Here is a 25,043-nt window from a genome sequence, read left to right on the forward strand (position 1 = left end):
TTTCAAAGACCAAACGGCACTCTACTGAAAATGGCCTCTGGTAACCGGCTGAGCAAAGAATAGACTCGTCACACTATCGTAAAAATTACTCGCTAATCCCGCATCCACATACAAAGGTAAAAGGCCCGGAGTAATTAGAGGAACATGACTCCAAAAATGACTCTGCGCGCGTCTCTACGACTGGTGGGACTGCCCCGAACCAGGCCGGCTGATAGAGCGGCGCAGTATCCTGGCGCCCTTGGAGTCAAAGAGACTTTTCACCTTCTTCAGCCTCGCCCACCGCTCCTTGTCCTTGGCGTCGCGGGCCTTGTCCTCGGCCTCTGCGTCGTCGAGCTCGTTGACTGCCGTGGTCGTGTCCGAGGGCTCGGGCGTGGCGCGGGCGGGCGTGCCGGGCGTGCCGAGCGTTGCTCTGTGCAGGGGAGTCGAGGCGAGGCGGTCGTGGGCGGGTCGTGCTGCCGCCGACGTCTTGGAAGAGCCCTCGTAGACGCTGCGCAGGCTCGACTCGTTCCTGATGGTCTGGAGCAGTGTGTTCCACCCAGCCAGGGCTGCCGCGGCGCCGTGGGGTGGCCCGCCTGTGCTCTGGGCCTGTGCGTTCTTCCACGGGCAAAAGAAGCGGTGCTCGCGGAGGGGGTCGAGGTGGTCCATGGGCGCGGGGACGAGGACTTTGCCGTTTTCGTCCACCTCCTTGCTCTTGAACATCCAGAGACCCAGTCGCCGGTGGCAGGTATGGCACGAGGCCGAGTTAGGAACCGCCCCGATGCGCGGGTTGGAGAGGCCCTGCCAGCCCATGAGCGCGAGGGCCAGCGCGGGGCGGTTGACGGGCTTAGGCGCCGAGGGAGCGGCCCTGTCGGACGGGGCGCGGTCGGTGAAGAAGTCGGGTGGGAGCTGAGACAGGACTTGGTCGAGGTCTAGGTCGCTGGGGAGCCGCAGGTTGGCTTCGTATGGGAGAAAGTGGGCTCTGGTGCCGAGCTCGTCGTATCGCTGTCGGAGGGCGACGAGCGTGGCCCTGGCGTTGGAAAAGGACAGGCGCAGCAGAGAGTCTTGAGGTTTGAGTCAGAACCGGGGCAAGGACGTGTTGAGGGGACCAAGGCCTACCATCGCAGCCTCTTCTTCGCCACAGACAGTCTGGCTGATGTGAGGCAACAACCAGCTCGCAATACTTGTCGACCAAGGCATCCTCTGAGTCCAGTTAGGTCGGAACGTCAGGAAAAATGGATGTGGGCAAGCATGGCTAACCAATCTCGGATGGCACCAAGACGGGCACCTCTTTGCCGTCGACTTGTTTGCGGTTAAGCTTGACGAGCAGCTCTTTGTGGCAGAGAACACAGCGAACCGTTTCCTTGGCGTGGCAGATCCAGCCGCGCTTGGCCCATTCGATTTCGTTGACCCTGTCAGGCTTGGGGGTCCAGTCCGTGAGTTCCTGGAACGTGGCCAAGCGCCTCAAGAGCTCGCTTCGATCGCCGGGGCAGTACTTGACAAGGGCGTCCCTGCCGGTCCTAGAGGCGCTGGCGGCCTGCTTTCTCGATTTTCTCAGGGGCGAGGCCAGGCTGGCGAGGGTGGATGTCATGTCCGAGGGGCTGTAGTTCTTGGGCGCCGTGGACTCGGACAAGCCCAGGCGGCGGCGTTTCTGCAGAAGCGCATCGTGGGTTGAGGAGGCGTCGGCGGCGGCTCCGCCACGACGAGAGTCGGCGTCCATGGATGGGGGGGAGTCGGGATTGCCGAGGCCTTGGAGCAGAACGTTGAATTTTCGCTTCGTTGCGTTCATTATCCTCGAGTTGCGGCGAGAGAGTGGGAGCGTTGACGACAGGCGGACAGGCAGAGAGGGAGGGAGGTAGGGAGGAGGAACCGGGCCGGAGTGGGACTCGTGGGCTGTCCTAGAAGACGCGACGATAGGTCTCGATGGTCGGCATGCTGGCGGATGGACGGTTGAGTTGAACGGAAGTTCAAGCAATGACAATGGCGGCGTCCCAGAGGGAGACGTTAATTACCAAGTACATAGTACTTCGTGCAGGCAAACAAACAACAGCAACAGACGGAGCTCGGCGCATGGTTAGTCCTAGATAAGTCGATAAGCAGCCGACACCCTTGCGAGGTACGTACTTCTTCCTCCACCAAGCTCGACCCTTGTACGAATACGAATAGCCTCTTTTTTTTTTCCCTCTTGGAACTTCCCTTACAGTCGGTGAAGCCACCAATCGGCCTCTTCAGCCAACCTCATTCTGCCATAGCATCCCCCCCCGGCAGGCACGACAGCACACGAGCCGTGCAATCAAGCACGTCCAGCAATCCCTCGCAGCTGCTGCCCAACCTCTCTCCCGCGCTTTCTCCTGCGCTCTCTCCTGTGCTCTCTCCTTCCTTGGGGACGCTCCAAGTCGGGCAAAGTTGTCTCTCTTGGCTCTTGCTCCTGCACACCTTGACGAACAAACGAACTGTCGTACATGTCAACCGTCTCATCAAGCCGTCCACCAGCTTGGCTCTTCGCCAACAACGCCGACAACAGCAGAAAGGAATCGACAACGCCCCCCCAAGCAAGCCAGGGCGCTGCAGACACACCCGCCAAGCCAGCAACCGCAAACATGGTCAAGACGGACAAAAAGGCCAAAAGGGCCAAGCAGGGCACCCGCACCACCGCCCTGTCCAAAAAGCGGACTCCTGCAGCCGCACCACCGCCCGTCCTGCTGATGGACTTGGTCGAGCAGTTTCTGGCCGAAAACTCCTTCGACAAAGCCCACAGCGCCTTCAAGAAGCAGCGCGCGGAGAGCGGTGCCGGTCCCGGTCACAAAGCCACCAGCAGCAGCCATTCCCTCGTCGGCGTGTACCGGGCTTGGGAAGCGTCCCAGAGCAACGCCCGTGGCAAGGCAAAGGCCACGACCAAGGACACTGACAGCTCCAGCAGCGACACCAGTTCCAGCTCCAGCTCTAGTTCAAGTTCTAGCTCCAATTCCGACTCTAGCTCTAGCTCCAGTTCCGACTCCAGCTCGGACTCCAGCTCCAGCTCGGACGAGAGCGACAGTGAGAGCGAAGCCAAGGCCCCCAAGTCGAAGCAATTCGCCGCCAACTTGAAACGCAAAGCGCCCGCTAGCTCCAGCTCGGAGGATTCTTCTTCAGGCTCGAGCTCCGACTCGGACTCGTCTTCTGACTCTGACAGCAAACCCCAATCCAAAAAGCAAAAGACTGCGACCGCCACCCAGCTTTTTTCAAAGTCAACCTCGAAGAACTCGCTGGCTGACGCCGGCAAGATGGACGTTGACGACGCTTCCTCTGATTCCTGCTCAAACTCTGATTCCGACTCGGACAGCTCCAGCTCCGACTCGGAGTCCGATTCTGAGACCGACAGCAGCTCGAGGGGCTCGGCCGTGGCCCAGGCTGCCGCCAAGGTGCCGCTCCCCGAGTCTGACAATTCATCCTCTTCCTCGGACGACTCCTCATCAGATTCTGAATCTGGGGGCGGTCATGCCAAGCCTCAAGTCAAGGCCAAGAAGGCAAACAAGGCTGCCACCAAGCAGTCATCCGATTCCTCGGTCACGTTGGGCACCAAGTCACCCGAACCCAAGGTGTCGACGACCAACCCCCCTCTGCCACCTGATCCCGTCATGACGGCGTCCACCAATGGCCACAAGAAGCAGCAAAATGAACGCTTCTCTCGCATCCCCAAGAACATAAGGGTGGAGTCCAAGTTTGCGTCCAACGACTACGTGGCGATGAACTACTCGCAGCGTGCCTACGACGACCTGGTTGTGACTAAGGGCAAGGGCTTCACCAAGGAGAAGAACAAGAAGAAGAGGGGCAGCTTCCACGGCGGCATGATCAACATTAATGAGAAGAAGGGCATCTACTTTGATGACTAGGTGGCACGAGGAGATTGGCATATGGGAGCTACCGGGGGCCTGCATTTTCCTACTGGCGCCGAGGCTAGACGAGAGGCGAGGCATTGGACGCCCGCCGTCGCCCTGTTTTTTGTCCATGGTTGTTTGCGTGGAGTCTGCTTGGGAGGCGTGATTCGATGAGCAGCTATTGGTGTGCGAGGCTTGACAGTCCTGAACTTTGGCCTCGCTTTTGGCTCGTCGCCGTCAATCACGGGCGTGCTCGCTGAAGGGAGTCGAAAGGAGGGAAGATGTCTCAATGGTGTCCGTCCGGTCTGCGAGTGGTCACCGGGGCTTTTGCATCAGATAGAGAATCCGTACATGGCATTTACGCAGCACAGCACGAGCGTGAGGGAGTGCATGCCAGCATGGGCAAGGGGCAGCGGCAAGGTTCTCCTGTGGCACAGCTCAGGAAGGCCAAGTCGATCCATACAGTAGCCAAAGCTCTCCTCCCCCGGGAATGGACGTGACACCATGTCCACCAACCAGCAGAGCACCCACGTTGCGCGTCAGGGAGCACTTCTGTACGAGCGTGTTGGTCCTCGGGCGCCTAAATCCAAAGGCATCATAAGCCGGGAAACCTTCCCCCTAATTCGATGCGAAATTCTCTTTTTTTTTCGTCCTTCTCTTCCCACTCTCCCTCGTCTCCCGCCTCGACGTCCCCCTCGCAGTCGCCGTACCGGCCAAGCATCCACTCCAAGAACTCGTCCCACTGCCTCTCCCACTCCCGCAGCATCGCGCCCCGCTCGGCCTCGTCGAGGCACGCGTGCTCCATGCTCCACAGCACCAGCTGCTTCCACCCGTACAGGTCCATATCGGCCTTGCCCACCATGACCTGGTAGAAGTCGTGCGATAGCGTCGACCTGTTCTCCTCGCAACGCACACGCCCAGCTTGTCAGTCCACAGTCTCCAGGTCACGCTGGGAGAGAGGAGGGCAACGGTAGACGGACGCCATCTCTCTCCCATCTTGGTCCATCAAAGGGTGAAGACGTACCGGAACAAGGCCCCGTTGTCAGAATTGACGGTGCAGTGCACATTGTTGGCCAGCAGCGCATACATGGCATGCCCGCCGACCCGCGGCGTCAGGCCCAGGATCTCATTGGATATCGGGCACAGCTCGAGGCACACGCCCCGCGCCTTCATCTGCTGCATGACGTGCGGGTGCCTGGCCAGCGCGAAGCCGTGCCCGATGCGCCGCGCCCCGAGCAGCAGCGCGTCCACCACGTTCCCGTCCGTCGCCGAGCCCACCTCGAGCGTCTCCCCGCAGTGCAGGAGCAGGGGGATCTCGACGCCCGCGGCCGCGCACCTGTGCTTGAAGTCGAGCAGCTCGCCAGCAAAGTCCTTGAGGGGCCGGCCCTTGGATTCCTCGCCCACCAGATCAAAGCCCGCGATCCACTCAGGCCACTGCTTCTTAAACTCCAAACACTCCTCCAGAGCCGCCCCGATCTCATCGGGCGAAAAGACGCGCGGCGTGCAGTAGATGACCTTGACGCCGCCAAAGAAGCCCCGCCGCGCGACCACCTCGGCGCGGAACCGGGACACGACGTCGATGAGGATGCGCATGATGCCGCGGTTGTCAATGGTCCCCGAGCCGTCGTCGCGGTACAACTGGTTGCTGCGCATAAAATTGGGCCGGATTTCGGCGTAGAGGATGCCGTCGCGCGCCAGGTCCTCGAGGAAGAGGCGCGTATAGGTGCGGTAGGCCGTCTCGTAGTTGAAGAGGCCCTTCATCATACGCGTCCGGCCGTTGAACTTTTGCCATGCCCTGTTCAGGGGTGATGTGCGTCAGATGCGATCTGTCTGTTTGATTCTTGCTCTTGCCTTGAAACTCACGGGAGGGATCTTGGAGCATGTATTTGAGGGGAGTGGAGAGGAGGTGGTGGGAAAGCATATGACATACCCGTCTGCCGTCTGGAGCGGTCCATAGGCTTCGTCCTCGGAGAAGACGAGTTTCTGCTCGAGCCAGCGGTCCGCGGTGACATTGGCTCGCGGATAGTGGCGTGGAAAAGAGTCCAAGAAATCAGAAAATCTCATAGTCTGGCGAGGGGTGTAGTCGTGAGCAAAGATATCCCCAGGCCTCTCAGCATCCGGGCCCAGGATGGAAAACTGCAGCTCACAGCCATCAAAGCTCGCGCCGTCATCGTCAGGCACGAGAGCCCTGTCACTCGTGACAAACATGCGCTCCATGCCCCTCGCCAGGCGGAGCAGGACGGCCGGGGGCAGGCAGGCGTTGTAGTGGATGTGGAGATGGGCGCCCTTGGGGAGGTGACAGGCGACGTCGAAGAGGGCCGTGTCAGGGACGAGGTCGAGATTGGCCAGGAAGTGGTCGGCCGCGAAGCGCGGGTGCGTCTGGCCGGCGTGTCCCGTCCGGGGCGCCGCGCAGGCGTAGACGAGGGCGTCGTCGCGGCGGCGCAGGGCGACGAGCAGGCGGTTGGCACGGGCCTCGAGGGGCGTCGCTCGGGCACGACAGCGGGCGTCGAAGCCCATTGCTCTCTCGCGAGCGAGCACTCGAGCCCGCGCCGCCGGGTACGTGGCCCTGTCGAGACACGCGTCACCGTCTTGGCCATCCGTCAGATGCTGAGGGATGGTGACATGGCTGTCGACAGCGCCTCGAGCCGCGGACATGTCCTGCTCGCTGTCTTGGCGAAGCCGACGCCGCAACAGCTCCGACCCAAACGGTTCTTGCATGGCCCGATGATGGTTTTCCGGTTCTGCGCTTCTTGTTCTGCTTCTCATTCTGCTTCTCTTTCTGCTTCTTGTTTCCCAGCTGTTGCGACTGCTGCTAATGGCGGCCTCGTGTCCGTGAATCCTCATGTTACCGTGACAAGCTCGTCACCTCAAGCAGAGGCGCAGGCGAGGAGCGGACGCCCGCTCTTTATATCTCGCTGCGAGCTCAAGATGGAAGAGGGAGATGGGCAGATGAGGTTGACGCAGCCAGCACTGCTGCACTATCGCATTCAGTCATTCGCAGCCTGTACAGTGCACACAGTGCTGAACAAAGTCGCGTTCCGGCATAGGTTTACCTGCACAGCCACAACACTTCGCACATGCACTGTGCATCCAACCCTCACAACAGCCGGAAGCCTAATAGACCTCGTGCCAGCCCTACCAGTCAGGCTAAGGAATCCTTGCCCGGGGCTCATGCAGCTATGTTTCTCCCCACAAGGGACCGAGGCTTGTCTGTGGCGAAGCATATCCACAAAGAGTGCCTTGTCATTTCTCTCCAGTTACCAACAACTATGCCCGGCTACCTCCCGTCTCGTCATGGACCATCGTCTTGCTGCTTCTCCCGTAATCACTCACCTCGACCACGAGGCTCATCTTGACATCCAACAAGGCGTCACTTCAACACAACGAGTCCCATGCCGCGCCAAACACTGCCTGAGTCGATTGTGCCCCTTCTATCGCGAAGCCAACCTTTACTCCAACACCGCTTCAGCCTCAATTCTTTACTCCTCGGTCCACGCTTGCTGACCTGCCGCTGAATTCACCGCTTACCCGGGCAATCAACATCGACTGCACTCGGCTCTATCCTTGATCCTGTCCCGTAGCCGCCTCTCTCCTGTCCGTCCCTCATCGCATGATTGTCGCCCGTCGCAGGCCATGTGCTCAGCAGCCTGCCTTCATCTTCGACTAGGCAGTCCCTCTTCCCTGTCTAGGCAAAGTAGCTCTTCCACAGCACGCCCTCGAGGTCCTCGAGCTGCTCCTGCGTAAAGTACTGCCGATTTTGGTCAGCTTCCTCGTTGCCCCTTGGTGCTTAAATTCGAGAGACAGTAAAGGCAAAAGCAATGGGAAAATACCTTTTGGTCCACGTTCCAACTGTCCTGCCTAGTCTTCTTGAACTCGCTCAAGATGCTCTTGGTCGCCTTGCCCACCACGCCCGCGTCGCCAGACGCCTTCCTCGCCAGCGTCGCCAATACCTCCGGCATCCACTCCGGCGGCGGCGTCGCGTAAGGAAACGCCTCGATCAAGGCGCCCAATCCGAGAATCGCCGCGTGCCGCCGCGTAATCTGCTTGTGCACGTCCACCGGCGTCTCCGTCCCCGGCGCGTTGCGGCCTCGCCGGGGCATCGGGTTCTGCTGCAGCTCGCCCTCGAACCGCTCCTTGAGCCGCGCCACCATCGGGTCCCGGATCTGTCGCGGCGAGCAGCGAATCATGCCCGCCAGCGTCGTCGACGCGCACGACCGCACCTCGAGCTGCGAGTCGCTTAGCATGTCCGATACGGCCGTAAAGAGCGCGTCGCGCTGCGGCGCCTTCATGAGGAAGATGCGCCGAAAGTAGATGACCTGCATGTTCACCAACGCCCGCAGCCGCTGGTGCCAGCTTGCCGCCGTCCGCCCGATCCGGATGAGCCCCTCGCTGAATTCCGTGTCCTCTCCGCTCCGCAAGGGGATGTTGGGCAGGTGGCGGTACACATGGTATGCGAGCTTCATGAGCTCCGGGTCCTCCTTGACATCCATCATGTGCAGCAGCTGCTCCATGAAGGGCGTCGCGAAAAAGGGCACCAGCTCGATGCACTCGTGCGACGACATGGTGCAGTCCAGCCACATGAGCACCGTCTTGGAACCCGACGTGTACGACGATGGCGTCTGCTGTCCGGGCGTCCTCTCGTGACGCCATTTTTCCAGCCGCGCAAAAATGTCATTGATGGTGTCGGTGAGCTCTGCCGAGGGCTGGTACGGCCGGATCCCAATCGAAGACGCCTTCTTGTTCTCCTCCAGCAGCTTCGGCACGCTCTCAAACGATTCATGGTATCGCGACTTTTCAATGGCTGAGAGGAGCCGGCCAATTGCCTCACGCACGGCCTTGTACGGGTGGTCTATGTGCGCCACAAAGTGCTCCAGGATCGGTTTCACGTCGCGGAAATGCCACCCGCCGTCCGCCACAATGAACTCGACCAACTGCACCTTGGAAGACTCTTTGAATGCCGCGTTGGACGACATGTCGAGCCGGAACGACTGCAGGCGCTGCACAATCTCGTGCGACCGTCGAGGGTCCTTGGCGTCGAGCACCACGTGCAGGCAGGTCAGCCAATACTGCAAGTTCTCCGGCGTCAAGTCGTCGGTAAAGATCTTGAGCAGCATCGGCGCCGCAAACTCCCAGACGCGGTTCCGGATCTCAGGCGGGTCGTCGCTAGATCCTGCCAGCAGCGCCCCAAGAATCTCAGAAGTCGCCCGGTGCTGGTGCTTGTCGCTTCCGTCGCCGTACACGCCCTTGGTCAACTCCTTGACGTCGTCCAGGGTCACGGCCGTCTTCCCGTAGTGCATCAGGTCAAAGACGTGCATGAGCAGGTAGACGTAGCTCATGCGGAACCGGTCCGTCGACTGGTCCCGCGGCTCCTGTTTAAAGTACTCGAAACACTGGGAAATCCACTCCTTGGTCACGATCCTGCCGATGTGCTCCCGCACCCCGGTTTCGACTTCATCGTACGCGTCAAACGGCAACGGGCGCGCCCGAAACGCGGTGAACTTCTTTCCCCAGGCGAGCCAGCCGGGATGATCAAAGTCGACCAAGTACTCGGCGCCCTCCGGGTCCTTAAAGGCCTCAAGGAACTTTTGGGTAAACTCGGCGTCGCCCTTGGTCACGGGCATCTCGAGCCTGTTGCGGTCACCAACCTCCTTTTCCAAGAGGTAGTTGGTGTAGTCGTGGCCGTACACCGCCCGCATGTCGATGACAGTGAAGAGCGCGGTAAAGGAGCTCAGGTAGTAGCCCCTCAAGCCTGGATGGGGATCGTTTGTACCGTGCGCCACCAGGTCGACAAACTCTGCCGGCGCGACGTTGTCGAAGCGGAGGCACAGGTTGGTGGCGAAGATGGCGCATCTGGTGGCAATCTTCCAATGGGCCCCCTTGGCCCGCTGGGTCAGTTCCCGGCCGAGCGCGGCCTTGGCGCCCTCGACCTTCTTGCGTCTCTGCAGGATGAACTGGTGCCTGTTTTCGATGGCGGCCGACACGTCCACGGAGGGCATGATGCTGTTGACGACGGCGTCGTCGACCAGGATCGCTCGCTCCAGAGGCTTTCCAAACTCGAACATCGCATATAGGGCCGAGGATCCGAGCGCTTGAATGGACGGCTTGTCGATGCCCGCAGTCTCAATGTACAGTCGCATCGCCTCGGGCGCAAACCGCCAGTCCTTGAGTATCGACCTCATCAGAGAGGTAAACAGCAGTGTGTACATCCCGCCCTTGATCCGATCATGCTGATTGCTCTGGATGGCGGCGCGGAGGCCGTCGAGGATCACGGGGATGACCAGGGGCCTGCCCCCGATGAGAGCCTTGAGCGACGAGTCCTGTGCGCCCTGTGCAACCCTACGGACGTCTGCGTACAGGGAGAGGCACGACTGTGCGAGATCGAGCAGGAGCCGCTTGTCAAGCTCGCTCTTGTGCCTGGCAGACGCGTTGTGTTTCATGCGCAAAATGTGATACGCCTCGGCTCGCTTGATCAGCAAAGGACGAGGATAGACTTTCCTGAGACCCTTGATCTTGAAGGCCGCAATGTCGGCCTTGTAGAGTCTCAGGTGCCTCTCAAATGGATGAGCAGACCGCTCAATGCCCACATCCGTGATCCAGGTGCGGTACGCGGAGCACAGCGCGGTGAAGCAGTTCACGTCGTCTTCCTGCTTTGCGTTGAGAAAGGCGTGCGCCTTGGTCAGGAGGCGGCCGAGCTCGTCGCGCAGCTCGTGGATTCGCTCATACACCGGCTCCCCGGGCTTCAGGAGATAGCCAGCTTTGTAACGGAACTGAGGCCGCAGTTCCTCCTGCTCGGCGTCCTCGGCCAGCGCGCTTTCGTCCTCCATCGTGACTTCGTCGCCGTCCGTGTCGACGTTGTCGCCATCGGGCTCCCCGCCATTGCCATCGCCAGACGCGCGTTTCGGATCAAACATGATTGCCATGCCGGCAATCACCAGCCGAATCTGCTGCATCAGCCGGGACACCTCGTCCGACCAAGCTTTGTTCTTTCCTTCCCTGCTCACGGGCGGGTTGTCGCTCATGAGAAGCTCCAGTTGCTGCGCGGCCGACGTCACCTGCGACGCGAACAGCTCGACGGCGAACTCAATCTCCGACGGCGACGGCTGGTGCCATCGGATAGTAAGGTCCGCCGGCGCCGTCGTCTTCCCCCAGTCGCCAATATCGAGCCCTCTCTTGATGACGTCGGGCTCGTACAGCGCGTGGTCGATGGGGTAGGTGTGCGTCAGGTTGAGCAGGAGGTGGTGGATGTAGTTGGACACGAGAATGGTGGGCAGTCCGCGGCACTTTTGCTGCATGTAATCAGCGATGCCGAGCAGCTCCTCCTTGTACTTGAGTACTTGGCTGCCGACGTGGACCACGGCCATGGCGAGCATGCTGACGTGCCAGACCAACGCCCGGTCTCGGGGCAGATAGTCGGTGCCGGTAGTCCGGTCTGAGGCTGCGTTGTTGTAGTCGATCTCGTTGCGGATGTTGACGACGAGCATGGGAACAAAGACCTTGAGCGTCTTCTCCGGGCTCACCTTGCAGAGTGCATTCAAGATCCAGGCCATGGCGTCGCGGGCTTGATGCACGACGTGGCCCGAGACAAACGTCGCAATCTTGTCGAGCGCCATGTCAAAGATTTCCGGGGACAGCGACGCGAACAGGGGGGACAGCGCGGCCGGCAGAGCGTTGATGACATTGTCCTCGGGCGTGCCGCCCCGGACCTGATTGGCGTCTGGCAGGTTCTCCAGCAGTGTGAAGATCTTGCCCAGGAGCGTCAGGACAAACTCGCCAAAGCCGGCAGTCGACGACCTCAGAATGCGCATCTCATCCTCGTCGCTGAGCTCAGACTGGTAATTCAGCTGGATGTTTTGGCCGTCTCGCTCCATTCTCTCCATCTCGGCCTGGACCCACTCCATGGCCAGCGTCGTATCATGGATGTGGCTCTCTGGGGTCGTCATTGGCTGAAAGGGCACGCTGTAGGCCACGCTCTGGATGAAGTTGAGGGTGTACTGCGTCTTGTTGAGGTCATTCGCGTCTATTCCAGGTAGTGCCAGGGCCAGCAGCGCGGTGATGTGGCACCGATACCCCTTGAGCTTGCACATGATGTTTGCAATCATCTGCAGGCCGTTTAAGCTCGACGTCGTTCGATGGACCTCGACCAGGCCCTGGAGGCTGGGATAGAAGCGTTGTAACGCTCCCGGGAGCATCAGGTCGGGCTCGAGGTAGGCCAGGCCTTGCAGGGCATTGTAGTAGTAGTGCGAGACTCGGTTGCTCTTTGAAAAGAGGCCCATGAACGTCACTTCCTTGAGGGACAGGACGAAGCGCTTTTTCAGCGCGAGGTTGATCATGCGGCCCGAGGGAATGTCGAGCTCCCCGCTCTGCTCACGGTTCCAGCGCGAAACGAAACCGTCGGTCAGGTAGAGGACAAACTGGGCGAGCAGGGTGGTCCAGGACCCCTGGTTGGAAGGATGGAAGAAGGTGTCTATGGATTCTATGAGGCCTTCCAAGCTGGCCATGGTAGACTCTTGGTGCTCCATGCAGTGCGGGGAGAGGGAGCTGACGATGAGGCGGGACATCATGTATGCGACGGGATACTTCTTCTTGTCCTTTTCCAGGTAGACGCCAACGCCGGAGAGGTAGTCGACGGGCGTGTAGGGCGAGTTGGCCTGGCCCACGGGGATCTGCGTCAGGCGCAGCATGGCGGTGAAGATGAGGTCTGACTGCTCCTTGGAGAAGATGCCGTACTCGGAGAAGGGGATGTGGTCCGAGTGGATGTGGTCGCGGGTCAGGCGCGAGAAGAGGTCCACGAAGAACATGTCGACGACCTTGGAGCGGTTCACAATGGACCACAGGTGGAAAAGGGTGGGCAAGAAGTGCTGCGGCTGGGCGAGCGGCTCGCTCGCGGGAGCGGGATGGCTGGGCAGCAAGGCGTTGAGCGCGCCGATGACGACGAAGGCATTGGGCAGCTCGTTGACGCCAAAGTAGGGGAGCAGCTCCTCGAGCATGGCCGGACGATCGCGGGGGTCAAAGTATGTATGGGCGTGGATGCACAGCTTGAGGAGCTGCTTGGTGGCTCGTCTGCGGTTGCTCTGGTGGGCAGGGCCCTCCGAGGGCAGGACCCAGGCCTTGATTTCGTTCCACAGGGGCCTCCAGTCGAGAGTGAGGTCATCGACGGGCTTCAGGTAGTGGTTTTTCCTGTCGCGCGATGGCGGGTTAGAGGGGTTTGCCATGACCCAAGGTTACCCAAGGTTTGAAGGGAAAGTAGGGAAAGAGTTGGCATCATCTGCGATGAGCGCACCTAGTGAGGGTCAAGACCATGCGCAAGAAGCGGTCCGCCGCCGTAGCATCGAGGCCCGGGGCTAAGGCGAGCGAGTAAAAGAGCTTGGCCAGCTTGGCCCTCAGCTCCCTTGTCATCTCAAACTTGAGGTTGAGCCAAGCCTGAAGTTCCTTAGTCCAGTGCAGGGCACCCGGGGAAAAGTCCTCTGCGCGGATGGCAATGTAGAGGTGCTTGAGGATGCCATGGAGGGCGGTGTCGCGCTGGGCCTCCTCCTCGACCTCAAAGGGCAGTTGCTGGAAGTAGGCAAAGGTCCTCTGACGATACCGCTTCTTGTCGTCCTCGTCGGTCTTGGAGCAGGGGATGCCGGGCGAGGTTGCGCGCGAGACAGGCTCGTACATGGCGAAGCTGGTCATGAGGTGCGAGGTCGCCGACGCCGAAAGGGCGGCGTGGGAGCCCTCGTGCCGCAGGCCGATGTTTTCATCCATGGCCGGGCCGGGCGCCGTCGTCGTGGAGCTACCGGGGCGGTGGGGGAGCACCTGTTGAAGATGGAAGCCCAAAGTATGCCACTATTATGCTTTCTTTTTCCGCGTCTTGCTTGCCTTTGCTCCTTTTTTCCCCGGTGGTCGCGAGCAGGCCCTGTCAGATGAGGGCGAGCGGGAGCTGCGGCCGGGCGAAGGAGAGGAGCTAGAGTCGGGGAGAGCAAAGAACGTGGTCGCTGATACCCATGAGAATAAGTGTAGAGGGGATGGGCGCGGGTGGTTCGGGGCGCGGAACGGGTTTTCATCAAAAGAGGTCCAGGACGCGATGATGCCAGCAGCAGAAGCCTGGTTCACGGCAGGTCGGCCAAGGTACCCACGGCAGCTGCAGGCGTCAGCTAGAGAGGTACCTGCGCGGGCAGGTAGCGTTTGCCGCGACGCCAGGCCGTTTGTCAGCCGCGACAATGGTATTTCCAGATGCAGCGTAGCGGCGAGTGGAGAGGCGAGGATTCGTAGGCGAGCGGGAGCAAACCTGAACGCACGCATCAGCTGGCAGCAGCCTGGCGGACAGACGGCAAGTCAATGAACGCCGAACGGAGGCAATGTGCGACACAAGGATGCAAGTACCTCCCTAACGTCTACGGTTCACGGGGGATCAGCAGGCAGCGGACGCTTCCGTGGCTCAGAGCAGGTACCGGATGCAGATTAGGCATCTACCTCGCCGGCCGCAGTCTTTTGCACAAGGGCCTCGGTAGCGCGATATCGGGTGATCGGTATTGCATACCGGCCATGGGGTTCGCTACCTCTGCCGGTACCTGCTGTGTCCTTCCTGGCTTCTTAGCTGTGGGATCACGAGGCCACGAACTGCAGTGCCATCAACGCCGCAAACTGCGACGGCGGGAGGTTAGGCTTCTACTAGGTAGTGCGTAGCCAATGCAGGTAATTTTTAGCTGGACCGCAAGAAAATTACGGTACGGTGCTGTACTGTCTCCCGCCCGCTCCGCAGACCACGCCGTCGTCCGCATCGCCACGCCAACAAGTCCGCCGCTCACTCCCTCACTCCCTCACTCCCATCAATCTACCAGTTAAGTTGGTAAGGTACATATGCTCTTGGTCTGGTAAGCGCAGAAAAGCAGTAGCTGCGAGTTCCAACTGCCTACAGTACTTCGTACAGTGCAGTCAGTGGCGACTTGGGCTGGTCCCAACCCAATCAAACAAACCCTCCCTGCTCTGATCCCAAACTGAGACGCCCGCCATACAGTAGTAGTAGCATCACCTCAACTTTTCCCAGGCCATCTCCCGCGCCGCAGCCTCCAGTCCATAGCCCTTGTGCTGGGCTCCAGGCGCCCACGACACGTCACTCCGCAGCCAGCCCGTTCTTCCGCCCGCCTCTCGTGTCATCGGCTCGGCCTGCTCGGCGGTATGGGCATGATCCGTGAATGACTGACGAGCGGGTTGTCTGTCAGTCTACGCTCCTTCTTGCGGACACTCGAGCCCCACCGCCGCGAGCCCGAGGCCGAACCGAACTTGACCCACTCCCGAAGCACCCATCGTGCCGAACGGAGCCGGGACCAGAGTCTCCACCCAGATGCAGTGACCCTCCGCCACCCAACGGCCTTTCTCCCGCCTCCGCAGGGTCGGACAACTTCGGCAAAAAGCGCCTAGGCAAGAAAATTCAGTACATCGCGCCACGCCACCCGTCCACAGCGTCAAGTGAAGAGTGTACGGAGCGGCATCGTGTCTTGCATTATGTGCAGTGAATTATATATCTATTATACACCCATCCGGACAAGGCGATCCGGGCGTATCATTCCACCTCTAGCTTGCACCTGGCCACTTCCCTCTCCCTCTTCTTCTCTCGGCTCCCATTTCGATCCAGTAGTCTCTGGATCCATTGCCGAAGTTTCGGCCGGCACGTCGTCGTGCTTTCATCCCGCCGGTCCCGAGTCCTCTCCTCCGAGCCCGGCGGCAAGCTCCTCCTTGACAAGTCAGTATCCCGTGCTTTGCCAGCCTGTTCACGCATGCTTCTCCGCTTCATGAATGCCCGCCCAGTTGACATGGCCCTCGTGGGTGTAGACGCAACGTTGGGCTTCGTAGCTGGCACATCGCACTGGCCTTCCGAGGGCCGTAGACACGGTTGTCGCGGGCTCACGGGGCAGGGCCCGACTCCTTCGAAGCCGGCAAATGTCTGGCGTCGTCCCACCATTCCCGGGACGCCGGATCGGCCGTATGACGTAGACCGCGCGAGCTTGGGATTGGCAGAAGCCGGCCAGCCGCGCTGATGCAGGCTGACCCAGGTCGCCGTAGCCAGCATGAGATTCTTGAGTCCCTGCGCCACCGCGACAGTCGTCCGCTCGTCCTGGCGAGGCACCGACGGGGATGCCGCGTCCCTCTGATCGAGAGAATCTGGAGCAATGGTTCGCGACGGGGGGTAGCGCCGGCTTGAGGTCGACAAGGTGGTGTACGAGTCATAGACTTCGAGCGAATCGGGCGTGAGGCTTCCCATGATGGGGTGCCTCCTCGACGATGGGTCAATGACGCTGAAAGTCCACTTGAACCCCGGTGCTTGCTCCAAGGGCGGTGTGTTGGGGGGTCCGATAGATGCGGAGCTATTCCTCGTTGAAAGCAAAGACCTTCGGGCCCATCTGGCAGTGGTCGTGATGCCGTAATCGTCGACCGAGGTGAATTCGAAGGAGCCGTTGGCCATTGGACTTGCGAGCCAGGTCGAGCCGTCCTCGAGAGCAATCTCGGCACAACTGCTGCCCCGCTGAGGTATGGCACTGATGACGGCGAGGACATCTTGGTCATGGACAGTGCCATCGGGGTGGGACGGTGACGGGGTAGGGGTGGGTGGCCCGTAGTCGTCGCTGCGGACCACTAGCACGTCGTCCTGGCCGAGCTCGGGCTTGACTCGAAACATGCGAGGAAAGCGCTTGGCCAGCCGGGGGATGATGAGGCTGCCAGCCACCAAGCCGGAGGGCACAACGTCAAAGGCCGGGATGGCGCGCCTGTCGCCCACCTCTTGAAGCTGGAGCAGCAGGCGCGGGCGTATTTGCACCAGCCTCCGTTGCTTGGTGCGTAGTTGAGGGGCCGGGTGTGCGAGAGCAAAACGAGTCATCTTTCGAGGAACGCGTTTCCGCCTGATCCGACGAGTCGAGCCATTGGCGCTGTCGCCCGGCTCAGAGCCGACAACGGAGGATTCATCCTCGCTGGGAATGGGCGTCTGTGCCTGTTCCATTTGTGGTTCGCGGAACCTGACAGCCAAGTCTTTCTTGACGAGACTGCCAGAGGCGGAGCGGCGCGAGGAGGAGAGAGAGGAGAGGCGCGGATAGTCATCGGGCGCGAAGGAAGATCTGCGGCTGGGCAGTTCTTGGTGGGACAGAGGTCGAGGGGAGGGGCTCGGCTCGGAAGGGGCGAGCGGCCGCAAGGCGGTGCGCAGAAGAGGATATCGAGGCCTGGTTGGCGGCGGCGGCGGCGGCGACTGGGCGGATGAGGGTGATCTGTCCGAGTACTCGTGGCCATGAAGGCCTGCTCCCGAGTGGAGGAACATGGCTAGTCTTCGTCTGTATTTCTTGCAAGGTCTAGACAGGCTTGGTTGCAAGGATGAGCAGGCAGGGCAGTGTTTGGCTCCCCGGTCAGGTGTGGTTGGGGAGGGTGGTTGGATTTAGATGGGCTTAAGGAAGGAGGCAGATACGGTGCGGCAGGTGCAGTCGCTTGGACCCGCCGGTTAAGGATTGCGGTCTCCCCAGGCGATGCTCCCAAGGCTGGAGGAGGGATGTCGGAAGAGGCGAGACCGGGGAGAGAGGCGTGGGAGCAGGATGAGATGAAACGTCGGCCAGCCGTGCGCCCGCCTGGGTGAAGCGGTCAATGTGAGACAGGGCAGAACGGCCCGCGTTGGCCGGACTGACGAGAATGACGAGCCAAATAATGGAAAGGGGCCAACAAAGAGCGAGCCGGGACGCGCGCTGCAGTCGAGTTGGCCGGAAGAAGCAAGGCTGTTGGAAGCGAGTCGGGATGAATGAATGGCCCAGTGGCCCGGGTAGAAGGGGGAGGGAGAGAGCGCGCTGTGCCCCCGGTTTCAAGGCAGGACGTGCAGGCACAAAGCGACGGCGTCCAGCAGCAGACCGAAGCCCGGGAAGCTGCCCGTCTGTCTGACCCTGTTTGGTACTGGACTGGGGAACGGCTGCGTCGAGTGTGTTAGGGGGCGGTGACGGAGTGCATGGCCATGGGCTTTGCTCACCTCACGGCAACGCGGGCGAGGCATGCCTCGGAGGACTGGAGGGACACTCGATGCAAAAGGCAAAGGATTCGGATCGTGCGGACGAGTGGCAGCAAGACGACGGCGGCTGCCGTACCTTTTACATGCCGTATTCGCACATGGGCCCATGCACCAACCCTCTGACTCTCCCTTTTGCGCTCCCGGGGCCTCCCCGGCGGGAAGCAAGCACTAATTACCACTACTCCGTAGAGGCTTCTCCGTTGTTGCACAGTATCTCGTCCCGCCTCGCCTGTTGCGCAAACACTGTACATACATGTCCACACCACAACGCACAACGCACAACGGCACCAAGTACCCGCTACTCCCGACAGAGGTAAGATACTCGCTGTAGGCACGCGCTGTAGGCACTCGCCGTAGGCCGCGAGGCGACTTTGCACCGGGACGCGAGGAACGAAGGCCGCGAGCGAGCCCGTCGTCGGCCACTGTCAGCAGAGGGAGGGTCATGCAGCAAGCAAGTGGCCCCATTGCCGGCGCTATAATTAGTGGCATCGTTTCCAGGGGAGGTACTGTACGGTACAGGAACGTACAATTTCAACTCTGAGCGGTGTTCCTGCATTGCTTGGCGGATGAGGATCGCTCCAGGGGGTTTTGCTGCCTGTGTTTATGGGCGAGTGCGTGATTAAAAATCGCAGTGGCAATTCATCGCCATTGCAGCGTGCCTTGCCCCCAGCCGGTTCTGCAAGGCAGACCGATGGCGGGAGCATTACAGTACTGTACAGTACAGTATTAGCTGCTTTAGCGGCCCGGTGAGCAGGGTCATGCCTGGTGGTGTATGGGCGAGGGACGGGTGGCTGGAACACAGGGGAGGGATTGTCACATCATCCATCTGGCGTCGATCGGTTCGTCGCGGAATCCAGAAAACAGTAATGATGAAGTCATCTCCGCATGTACATCACTGAATACAGTGCTGTGCGTGCAGCTCCCGACGACCCAAAACGGCCTTGCTCCGAGACAGCGAGAAACAGCACGAGAAACAGCACGAGAAAGTCAACAAACCCCGACACTGATAGTGCATGCATCATCGTGCCAAGGCTGCCTGCCCTATAGCATGTACAGTACAGACAGTACTGTACACACTATTACTCCGTACATGGCCGTCTTTTTTTATCCGCTTCAGCCGCAGCAGGCCAGCCAGGCTTCTAGAGGCTGTGGATTGCCGGGATTGGCCCCGTTTTCTCTTCTTCTTTTCCTTTTCTTTTGCTTGACGTCCAAGGGGGCCTATATCATCAAACCTGGCATACCCATATACCTATAATACCGCACATATGCACGTATGTTATGTATACAGCATGGTGGTGGCATTCTGCGGCTGGAATCGTGCCGTGCTGGCTTGCATGCATGCATGGACGGCAATTGCGCATGTACCTGACTTACAGGCTACAGCACAGGCTACAGTGCCGGCTACAGGACCGATACAGGACCGGTGCTTCATAAGCAGCAACGCCCGTCGTTTTCGGAGCGGACTTTATGGTTTCCCCCTGCACCCCACTCTCCACCGACACATCACATGAGCAAGTCCCCGTAGCACTGTAACACCCGACATGACTTCGGAGGGCGGGGCCGAAGACTCCGAGGCCTGATTGCCAATTGGGCTCGTTGTCTGGCCCGCCAATGCCTGCAAAGTCCGCTCCGTGGCCGGCGGAGATTAGCATTTTGTTCCAGGCCATCCGGGCGGGGCCTCGTCGACTCATGCTTTGGCTCTGTCTGGCAAAATTCACCTCATCCCCACGTTCAACACGTGCACGCTGCCATGTTCTGGGTACAGCATATGCAGCCCGCATGCCTATTCCGCATGCGGGTTGCATCAATAATCCAACCGTCTCGCACCCGCTCCAACAAGACGACTAATCTGCAATGCAACCGTCTACAGGCGTGTGTGCAGCACACCATCATGATGCATGTGCCAGAGCTGGAGTGTGTCAAGGGTCTCCGGCCACCGTCCGTAGTTGCGACGTATGCACGCCGTTGCTTCCCCGGACACCTTATCATGATCCCACGGGACCTCGTCAACAAAGGCCTCCCTATCCGTACAATGCCCAACTCTCCTTTTCTTTGTCCGTCCCCAGAAACGCCCGTGTCTCGGGCCAGCAGGGCAGAGCGCTAATACCCTACATACACTCGAGCCTGGACCCGGCCCCACCTAATAATCAATGCACCAGCCACACCGAGCCGCAAAAAAGCTTCACCCAGCAAATCCCGCCCGGTGAACCTCGAGCTTCGCCAGTGCTGCCCCGAGGCACCCATGCCAACTCGACATCCTCGCTGCCCAGCACACACACACACACATACACACCGAGAGAGACGAACGAGCACCCGCATGCAGGTGGCCTGCGCACCACCGCCGCCAGCCATGATGCTACCCGCTCAACGACTGATCAAACAGACCTGATCGAATAAATCTCCAAACCCCCTCACAATGCGCCGCCTCCCCTACATCCCCGCCCGCGACTCGCGCCACCGCACTGCCGTCCTCGCCCTCTACCGCGCCCTCGTCCGCTCCGCCAGCCAAATCCCCCTCCCGCCCGACGTCCTGGCCCGCGCTGCCGCCCCCGTCTCCTCCTCCCCGGCCTCCGCCCCCGGCCCCGGCCCCGTGGTCCAGGTCGTCCGCCGGCGCTTCGCCAAGAACCGGCCCTATGACAGTCTCCGCCTCGTCTACGCCTCCATGGCCGCTGGGTACCGCTTCCTCACCCTCTTCGCAAAGGCCCGCGACCCCGCGTCCGCAGAGCACGCCCAGGTCGTCGACCACGTCCGCGCCCGCCTCGAATCCTCGGCCGCATCGCGCGCTGCCCGGGCCGCCGCGCCATCTGCAAACCCATCGCCGGCATCGGGTCCGCTACGTACCAAGGAGCCCCTTATCTTTAACACGGCATCCCCCGGCCAGTCGCCCCGATACACCTCGTCGGTGCTGCCCCGCCCCAGGTCGGTCCTTGACGACGGCGACAAGACGTCGCGCCGCGTGCCCTCGCTCTGCTCCACCAGCTACGGCCAGCCCTTTCTGCGCATGCGCAAGCCCCAGCCGCGCGCCCTGTCGAAAATGGTCGGGCTCAAGGACCGCTTCTTCCAGAAAAAGGTCTACAAGGTTGTCGAGATCAACGAAGACCTCGTCCCAGAGGCCCTGCTCGAGGACGAGTGGGACGCCCTCGTCGCCGACCAAATAGCCAGGGAGCTCGGCCCTCGCGCCGCCACTGCCCACGACGACCGCCACCGCGGCCACGAGGCCACCCACGTCTGGACCCTGCTGCTGGCCAGGCTCTGGTCCGAGTTCCAGATAGAGAAGACGTGGCAGGACTGGACCGCTCGCGGCACCGCCCTCAACCAGCTCGTCGAAGAGGAGCGCGCCCTGGCCGAGCACGAGAGCGGGGCGCCCAGGCCCGCCCGTCAGCAGCCACGCGCCGACCATCGGGCGAGTGGCCAAGGCGCGTCGGGCCAAGACATACGCCCCAATGTGGGCGAGTGGCCCTTTGCGCCGTTGCCTTTCTTCGAGTGCCTCAAACGCGCGCCGACAAAATACCATACTGGGGCCGACGATGGCAAAGACCCCTTCCTCTCCCCGACCTGGGCCACGCTCGTCGAGGCCCAAGACACAAGGCTAAAGTCATGGCTCAAGGCCTGCGGAGCCGATCATGTCCCTGCCCCTAGCAGGCCTACAGGGCCAAATCATGGCGCCAGGGCACGGGGGTCCTCGGAACATCTCATAGAACAGCCATCTGGAGTATCTGGCATCGAACCCGGGCGTTGGTAGGGAGAGCATATTCCCGTCGAGACGATAAGGTGCTCGAGGAGGGAATGCCTAGAGTCAAACGTGTTTTTGGGGCTCTCCCCCCCCGGGGGCGCTATGCTAGAAGAACCAACAAAGAGTCATTATCAAAAATCTCTTGCTGTACATAAATACCATGCCTGCTTTTGATCTTCCCCCCTTTCACCCTCCTAAGGTGACTCATAGAATATTCAGGATATGGTGGGTAACCCTACCGCGTGCTCGACTGATGTCCCTCCCTGGTCATCCCTCGTTGTCTATGTCCTCCCCCACCTCCACTGTTAATCCCTTCTTTTCATGGTCGAGTGACCGTCGGGCAACTCAGCCGTGACTGGCAACGTGCCGCTGCTCCAGCTTGGCCACGTCTGCCCAGCTCTTGGTCGGCTGAAGCGACGGCACGATCGGCCGCGCCGTCGAGTCTGTGCCGTCGACCTCGGCGACTAGGTCCGACATGAAGATCTTGGGCGACGAAGACATGACCGAGGCTGTCATGGAGAGCACGGGGCTGCGGGGCGTCGGTCGTCGCCTTTCGCGCCGAGACGGCAGTGGCAGCGAGCCGGCGGGGGCCAGCTCGGTCCAGTGCTGCTCGGGCTGAGGCTCGCCCGACCGCTGCATGCGTTGGAGCTGCGGGCTGCTGTTTGCCGGCGTCGGCGCCGTCTCGACGCTGCGGCGTGAGAAGACCGACGACGACATGCTGCTGTCTGTCATGCTCAGGTCGTGGGTGAGGGCGGGCGTCTCGCTCCGGCTGGGCGTCACGGGCAAGGGCAGCTTCGACCCCGAGCTGCGAGGCCGGAGCTGGTTCTCGGTCCAATTGGTCAGGCTCGGCGACCGCCGGGACGTGTTTGTGGCTTCCTGAGCCGTGCCGGGGCCCCGCAGCGGCCCTGCAGATTCCTTTTGTGCCTTATCCCCCGACGGGACGCATGTCACAGCCGGCCGACACGTCTGGGACCAGGCCCGTCTGGTTGGCTGTGTCGGCGGTCCCATTGTCGACGGCGTCGGCCCCGACTTGGCCCGTCCGGAGCCGACGGGGGCGGCTCCGCCAGGGCGCTTTATTTCGGGCATGACGGGACGGGCCACTTCCCGGCGCGCATCGTGGTTGTGCGTCTTGCGACGCATCGCCTTCTCCAGCTCCAGCTTCTGGCACTTGTCCTCGGCCTCTCTCAGCAGCGCCTGCAGCCTTGCGACGTCGTGCTCGTGCACCCTGCGGGCGTTTTCAAGCCGGGTCTCGTACGTCTCGTCCCTACCCTCGAGCTCCGCGATCCTTCTGCGCTGCTGCTCGTGCTTGTCCTTAAGACTGGCCATGGCCGTCAGCTTCCTATCCCACTTGTCCTCAACCCAGGACACGGGCCGCCTGCAGCACTCGGCATGGTAGATTTGGTGGATGCCGCCGAGCATGGATAGCTTCTCGTCCACCTTTTCGGCCGGCAGCCTATTGCGCGGGTTGGGCGCCGTCATATGGGAGATAAGGCTGACGACGGGCCGGGGCCGCACCGTCTCTTGCCCCTCGTAGGTGAAGATAAAGCGTGGGGTGACAAGGGCGTGGGCGGCGAGCTTTTCAAGGTGCCTTTTGATCTTATCCTGACGGATCCGGATGCGGTCCTCGGTGGAGAGGCGTGGTGAGTAGCGCAGGGCGTCCTCAAAGTCGGCGAGGCGGGCGTTATAGAGCACGGTGGCGACGTTAAGGTAGACGAGGCCGAGCGAGTACATATCGGAGAGCTGCATGCTGGAGCCGTGGTCGGCGTATAGCTCGGGGGCGCGCCACTTTTCGGTGCCGGGGGTTCCATCAGTTGTGGTTTGGTCCTGGCCACTAACGTCTCTCGAGATGCCAAAGTCGGCTAGGTAGACGCGGTAGGGATTAAGGAGGATATTAAGGGGCTTGATGTCTAGATGGCGCACGCCGTTGGCATGGCAGTGAGCCATGGCGCGGGCGACGCAGCCGAGGAGGGCGCAAAGAAAGTCAAAGGGGCGGGTGTTGGCGTCGGCGTCAGCGTCGTCGTCGTCGTCGTCGGGGCCGAGGAGACAGAGGGCGCGAAGCCTCTCGGCAACGTCGTCGCGGTCGCCCTCGCCGAGCCTCAAGGACTCGATGTCGTCGAGCAGGACGCTCAGGCTGCAGACGGCGGCGGGCCAGATAAGGAGGCAAAGCTCGTGGGAGCGGGGCGCGTAGGTGGCGACGAGCTTGACGACGTGGCAGTGGTCGAGCTTGGACATTGTGAGGCCCTCCTGGCGTAGGTCCTCGATGGTGAGGCCGCCGGGCTTGCGGGCGATGCGCTTGCGGGCGAGGCAGACGGCGCCATACTTGACCTTGTCGACCCTGCCAAAGGCGCCGACGCCGAGGTCCTCAAGCTTGTCGAGGCGGCTATCGAAGCGCTTGGCGTCGGTGCCATTGAAGAGCGGCTTGTTTCTGCCAGCGGTCAGCGACCCGGACTCGGGCTCGGAAGAGGGACGACGCACATGGCGGGCCAGAGCTCGTCTCGGTCCCAGGCAGCCATGGCCTCGCGCTCCTTGCGCTCAAGCTCGGCCTGCCACGCGCGGCCCTGGCGTCGGTCGGGCATGGCATGGCCAACAGTGGTCCAGCCGTGAGCCCCTCGGTCGCCCATGTCTCCTTTGCCTCTCCCTTCCTCCCCCTCTCTGTGTGTCTGTCGGTCTGTCTCCGCTCTCTACCCGCCTGTGGACCCCCCTCCTCTTTTGGCTTGCCTGCCTGGGTAGGTAGGTAGGTGGTGTCGAGTGGCGCCCGGGGATTAATTGGTGTGTTTCGTCTGCCGCCGCCGCCCTTTTTTCCGCGGAGAGATGGGAGCGCAACGCCTTTTTTTTTGCTTGCGAGACGAGGCACGGCGACGAGCTTGGCAAAGACGGTCAGCGCCCGCACTTAGTCATCGGGCTGCTTATGCTTCTGTCCAATACACGTTTCCCAGCTCATCTTGGATGCTTGCTTGCAAAGCTCTTCTCCTCCTCATCGCGGACACTCGTGCGACAAAATGATGCCCTCGTGCACTGCATCGCGGACAAGCCTCCACCTCGCGTCCAGGTGTCCAGACATCAGGCCTTGGAGGGGACGAGCAATGCCACGGTAATGCCACGGTAACTATACATGTCCTGCTGCTGTTGGTTCAATTTCAATTTTCAACCCCGTCTGTGCACGCCAGCCCCCATGCTCATCTGTAATTACAGGCATTGTCTGGAGAAGCGAGTATTGCTCTCTCCATCTCTCGGACTGCTTTCCTTTATCATCCCTCGTCCTTCCGCTCTCCCTGCCCGGGCTTTCCCTGCGCTCGCCGCCTCCTCGGCCGCCCCTCCTCCCCCCGCCTTGAATCCTTCGTCAGATCGGCCGCCCATGCAAGCCATTGAGGCTCGGAGGCGTTCTTGGCCGAGCGGCCAATTGACCAGCCCTGTCTTGCCTACCGGGCCGTCCGGGGCGTCCGGGATAATTTCTCGACGGCGT

The 25,043-nt window shown here is 61.2% G+C and overlaps 7 protein-coding genes across 7 annotated transcripts; 2 read left to right on the forward strand and 5 right to left on the reverse strand.

The window, feature by feature from the left end:
• Positions 1-174: 174 nt before the first annotated feature.
• Positions 175-1,765, reverse strand: HRG_10259 (c3HC zinc finger-like domain-containing protein; the record flags this gene model as incomplete). Its single annotated transcript, XM_044868730.1, has 3 exons — positions 175-1,040; positions 1,096-1,179; positions 1,237-1,765. The coding sequence occupies 3 exons, from the start codon at positions 1,763-1,765 to the stop codon at positions 175-177; spliced, it is 1,479 nt and encodes a 492-aa protein (XP_044716085.1).
• Positions 1,766-2,576: 811 nt separating this feature from the next.
• Positions 2,577-3,848, forward strand: HRG_10260 (uncharacterized protein; the record flags this gene model as incomplete). Its single annotated transcript, XM_044868731.1, has 2 exons — positions 2,577-3,012; positions 3,109-3,848. The coding sequence occupies 2 exons, from the start codon at positions 2,577-2,579 to the stop codon at positions 3,846-3,848; spliced, it is 1,176 nt and encodes a 391-aa protein (XP_044716086.1).
• Positions 3,849-4,428: 580 nt separating this feature from the next.
• On the reverse strand, positions 4,429-6,551 carry HRG_10261 (adenosine/AMP deaminase domain-containing protein; the record flags this gene model as incomplete). The annotated part of the gene is made up of 3 exons (XM_044868732.1): positions 4,429-4,726; positions 4,858-5,628; positions 5,764-6,551. 3 exons carry the CDS (start codon positions 6,549-6,551, stop codon positions 4,429-4,431), a joined length of 1,857 nt encoding a protein of 618 aa, XP_044716087.1.
• Positions 6,552-7,518: 967 nt separating this feature from the next.
• HRG_10262 (proteasome-substrate-size regulator domain-containing protein) lies at positions 7,519-13,577 on the reverse strand (the record flags this gene model as incomplete). The annotated part of the gene is made up of 3 exons (XM_044868733.1): positions 7,519-7,581; positions 7,664-13,010; positions 13,114-13,577. 3 exons carry the CDS (start codon positions 13,575-13,577, stop codon positions 7,519-7,521), a joined length of 5,874 nt encoding a protein of 1,957 aa, XP_044716088.1.
• A 1,919-nt stretch (positions 13,578-15,496) lies between these two features.
• Positions 15,497-17,118, reverse strand: HRG_10263 (uncharacterized protein; the record flags this gene model as incomplete). Its single annotated transcript, XM_044868734.1, has 2 exons — positions 15,497-15,547; positions 15,721-17,118. The coding sequence occupies 2 exons, from the start codon at positions 17,116-17,118 to the stop codon at positions 15,497-15,499; spliced, it is 1,449 nt and encodes a 482-aa protein (XP_044716089.1).
• A 3,145-nt stretch (positions 17,119-20,263) lies between these two features.
• HRG_10264 (ubiquitin-conjugating enzyme) lies at positions 20,264-21,589 on the forward strand (the record flags this gene model as incomplete). Its single annotated transcript, XM_044868735.1, has 1 exon — positions 20,264-21,589. The coding sequence occupies one exon, from the start codon at positions 20,264-20,266 to the stop codon at positions 21,587-21,589; it is 1,326 nt and encodes a 441-aa protein (XP_044716090.1).
• A 336-nt stretch (positions 21,590-21,925) lies between these two features.
• HRG_10265 (kinase) lies at positions 21,926-24,201 on the reverse strand (the record flags this gene model as incomplete). Its single annotated transcript, XM_044868736.1, has 3 exons — positions 21,926-22,385; positions 22,443-24,005; positions 24,056-24,201. The coding sequence occupies 3 exons, from the start codon at positions 24,199-24,201 to the stop codon at positions 21,926-21,928; spliced, it is 2,169 nt and encodes a 722-aa protein (XP_044716091.1).
• Between the last annotated feature and the right edge of the window lie 842 nt (positions 24,202-25,043).

The sequence above is a fragment of the Hirsutella rhossiliensis genome (genome assembly GCF_020360975.1).
Source record: "Hirsutella rhossiliensis strain HR02 chromosome Unknown scaffold00015, whole genome shotgun sequence".
Lineage (NCBI taxonomy): Eukaryota > Fungi > Ascomycota > Sordariomycetes > Hypocreales > Ophiocordycipitaceae > Hirsutella > Hirsutella rhossiliensis.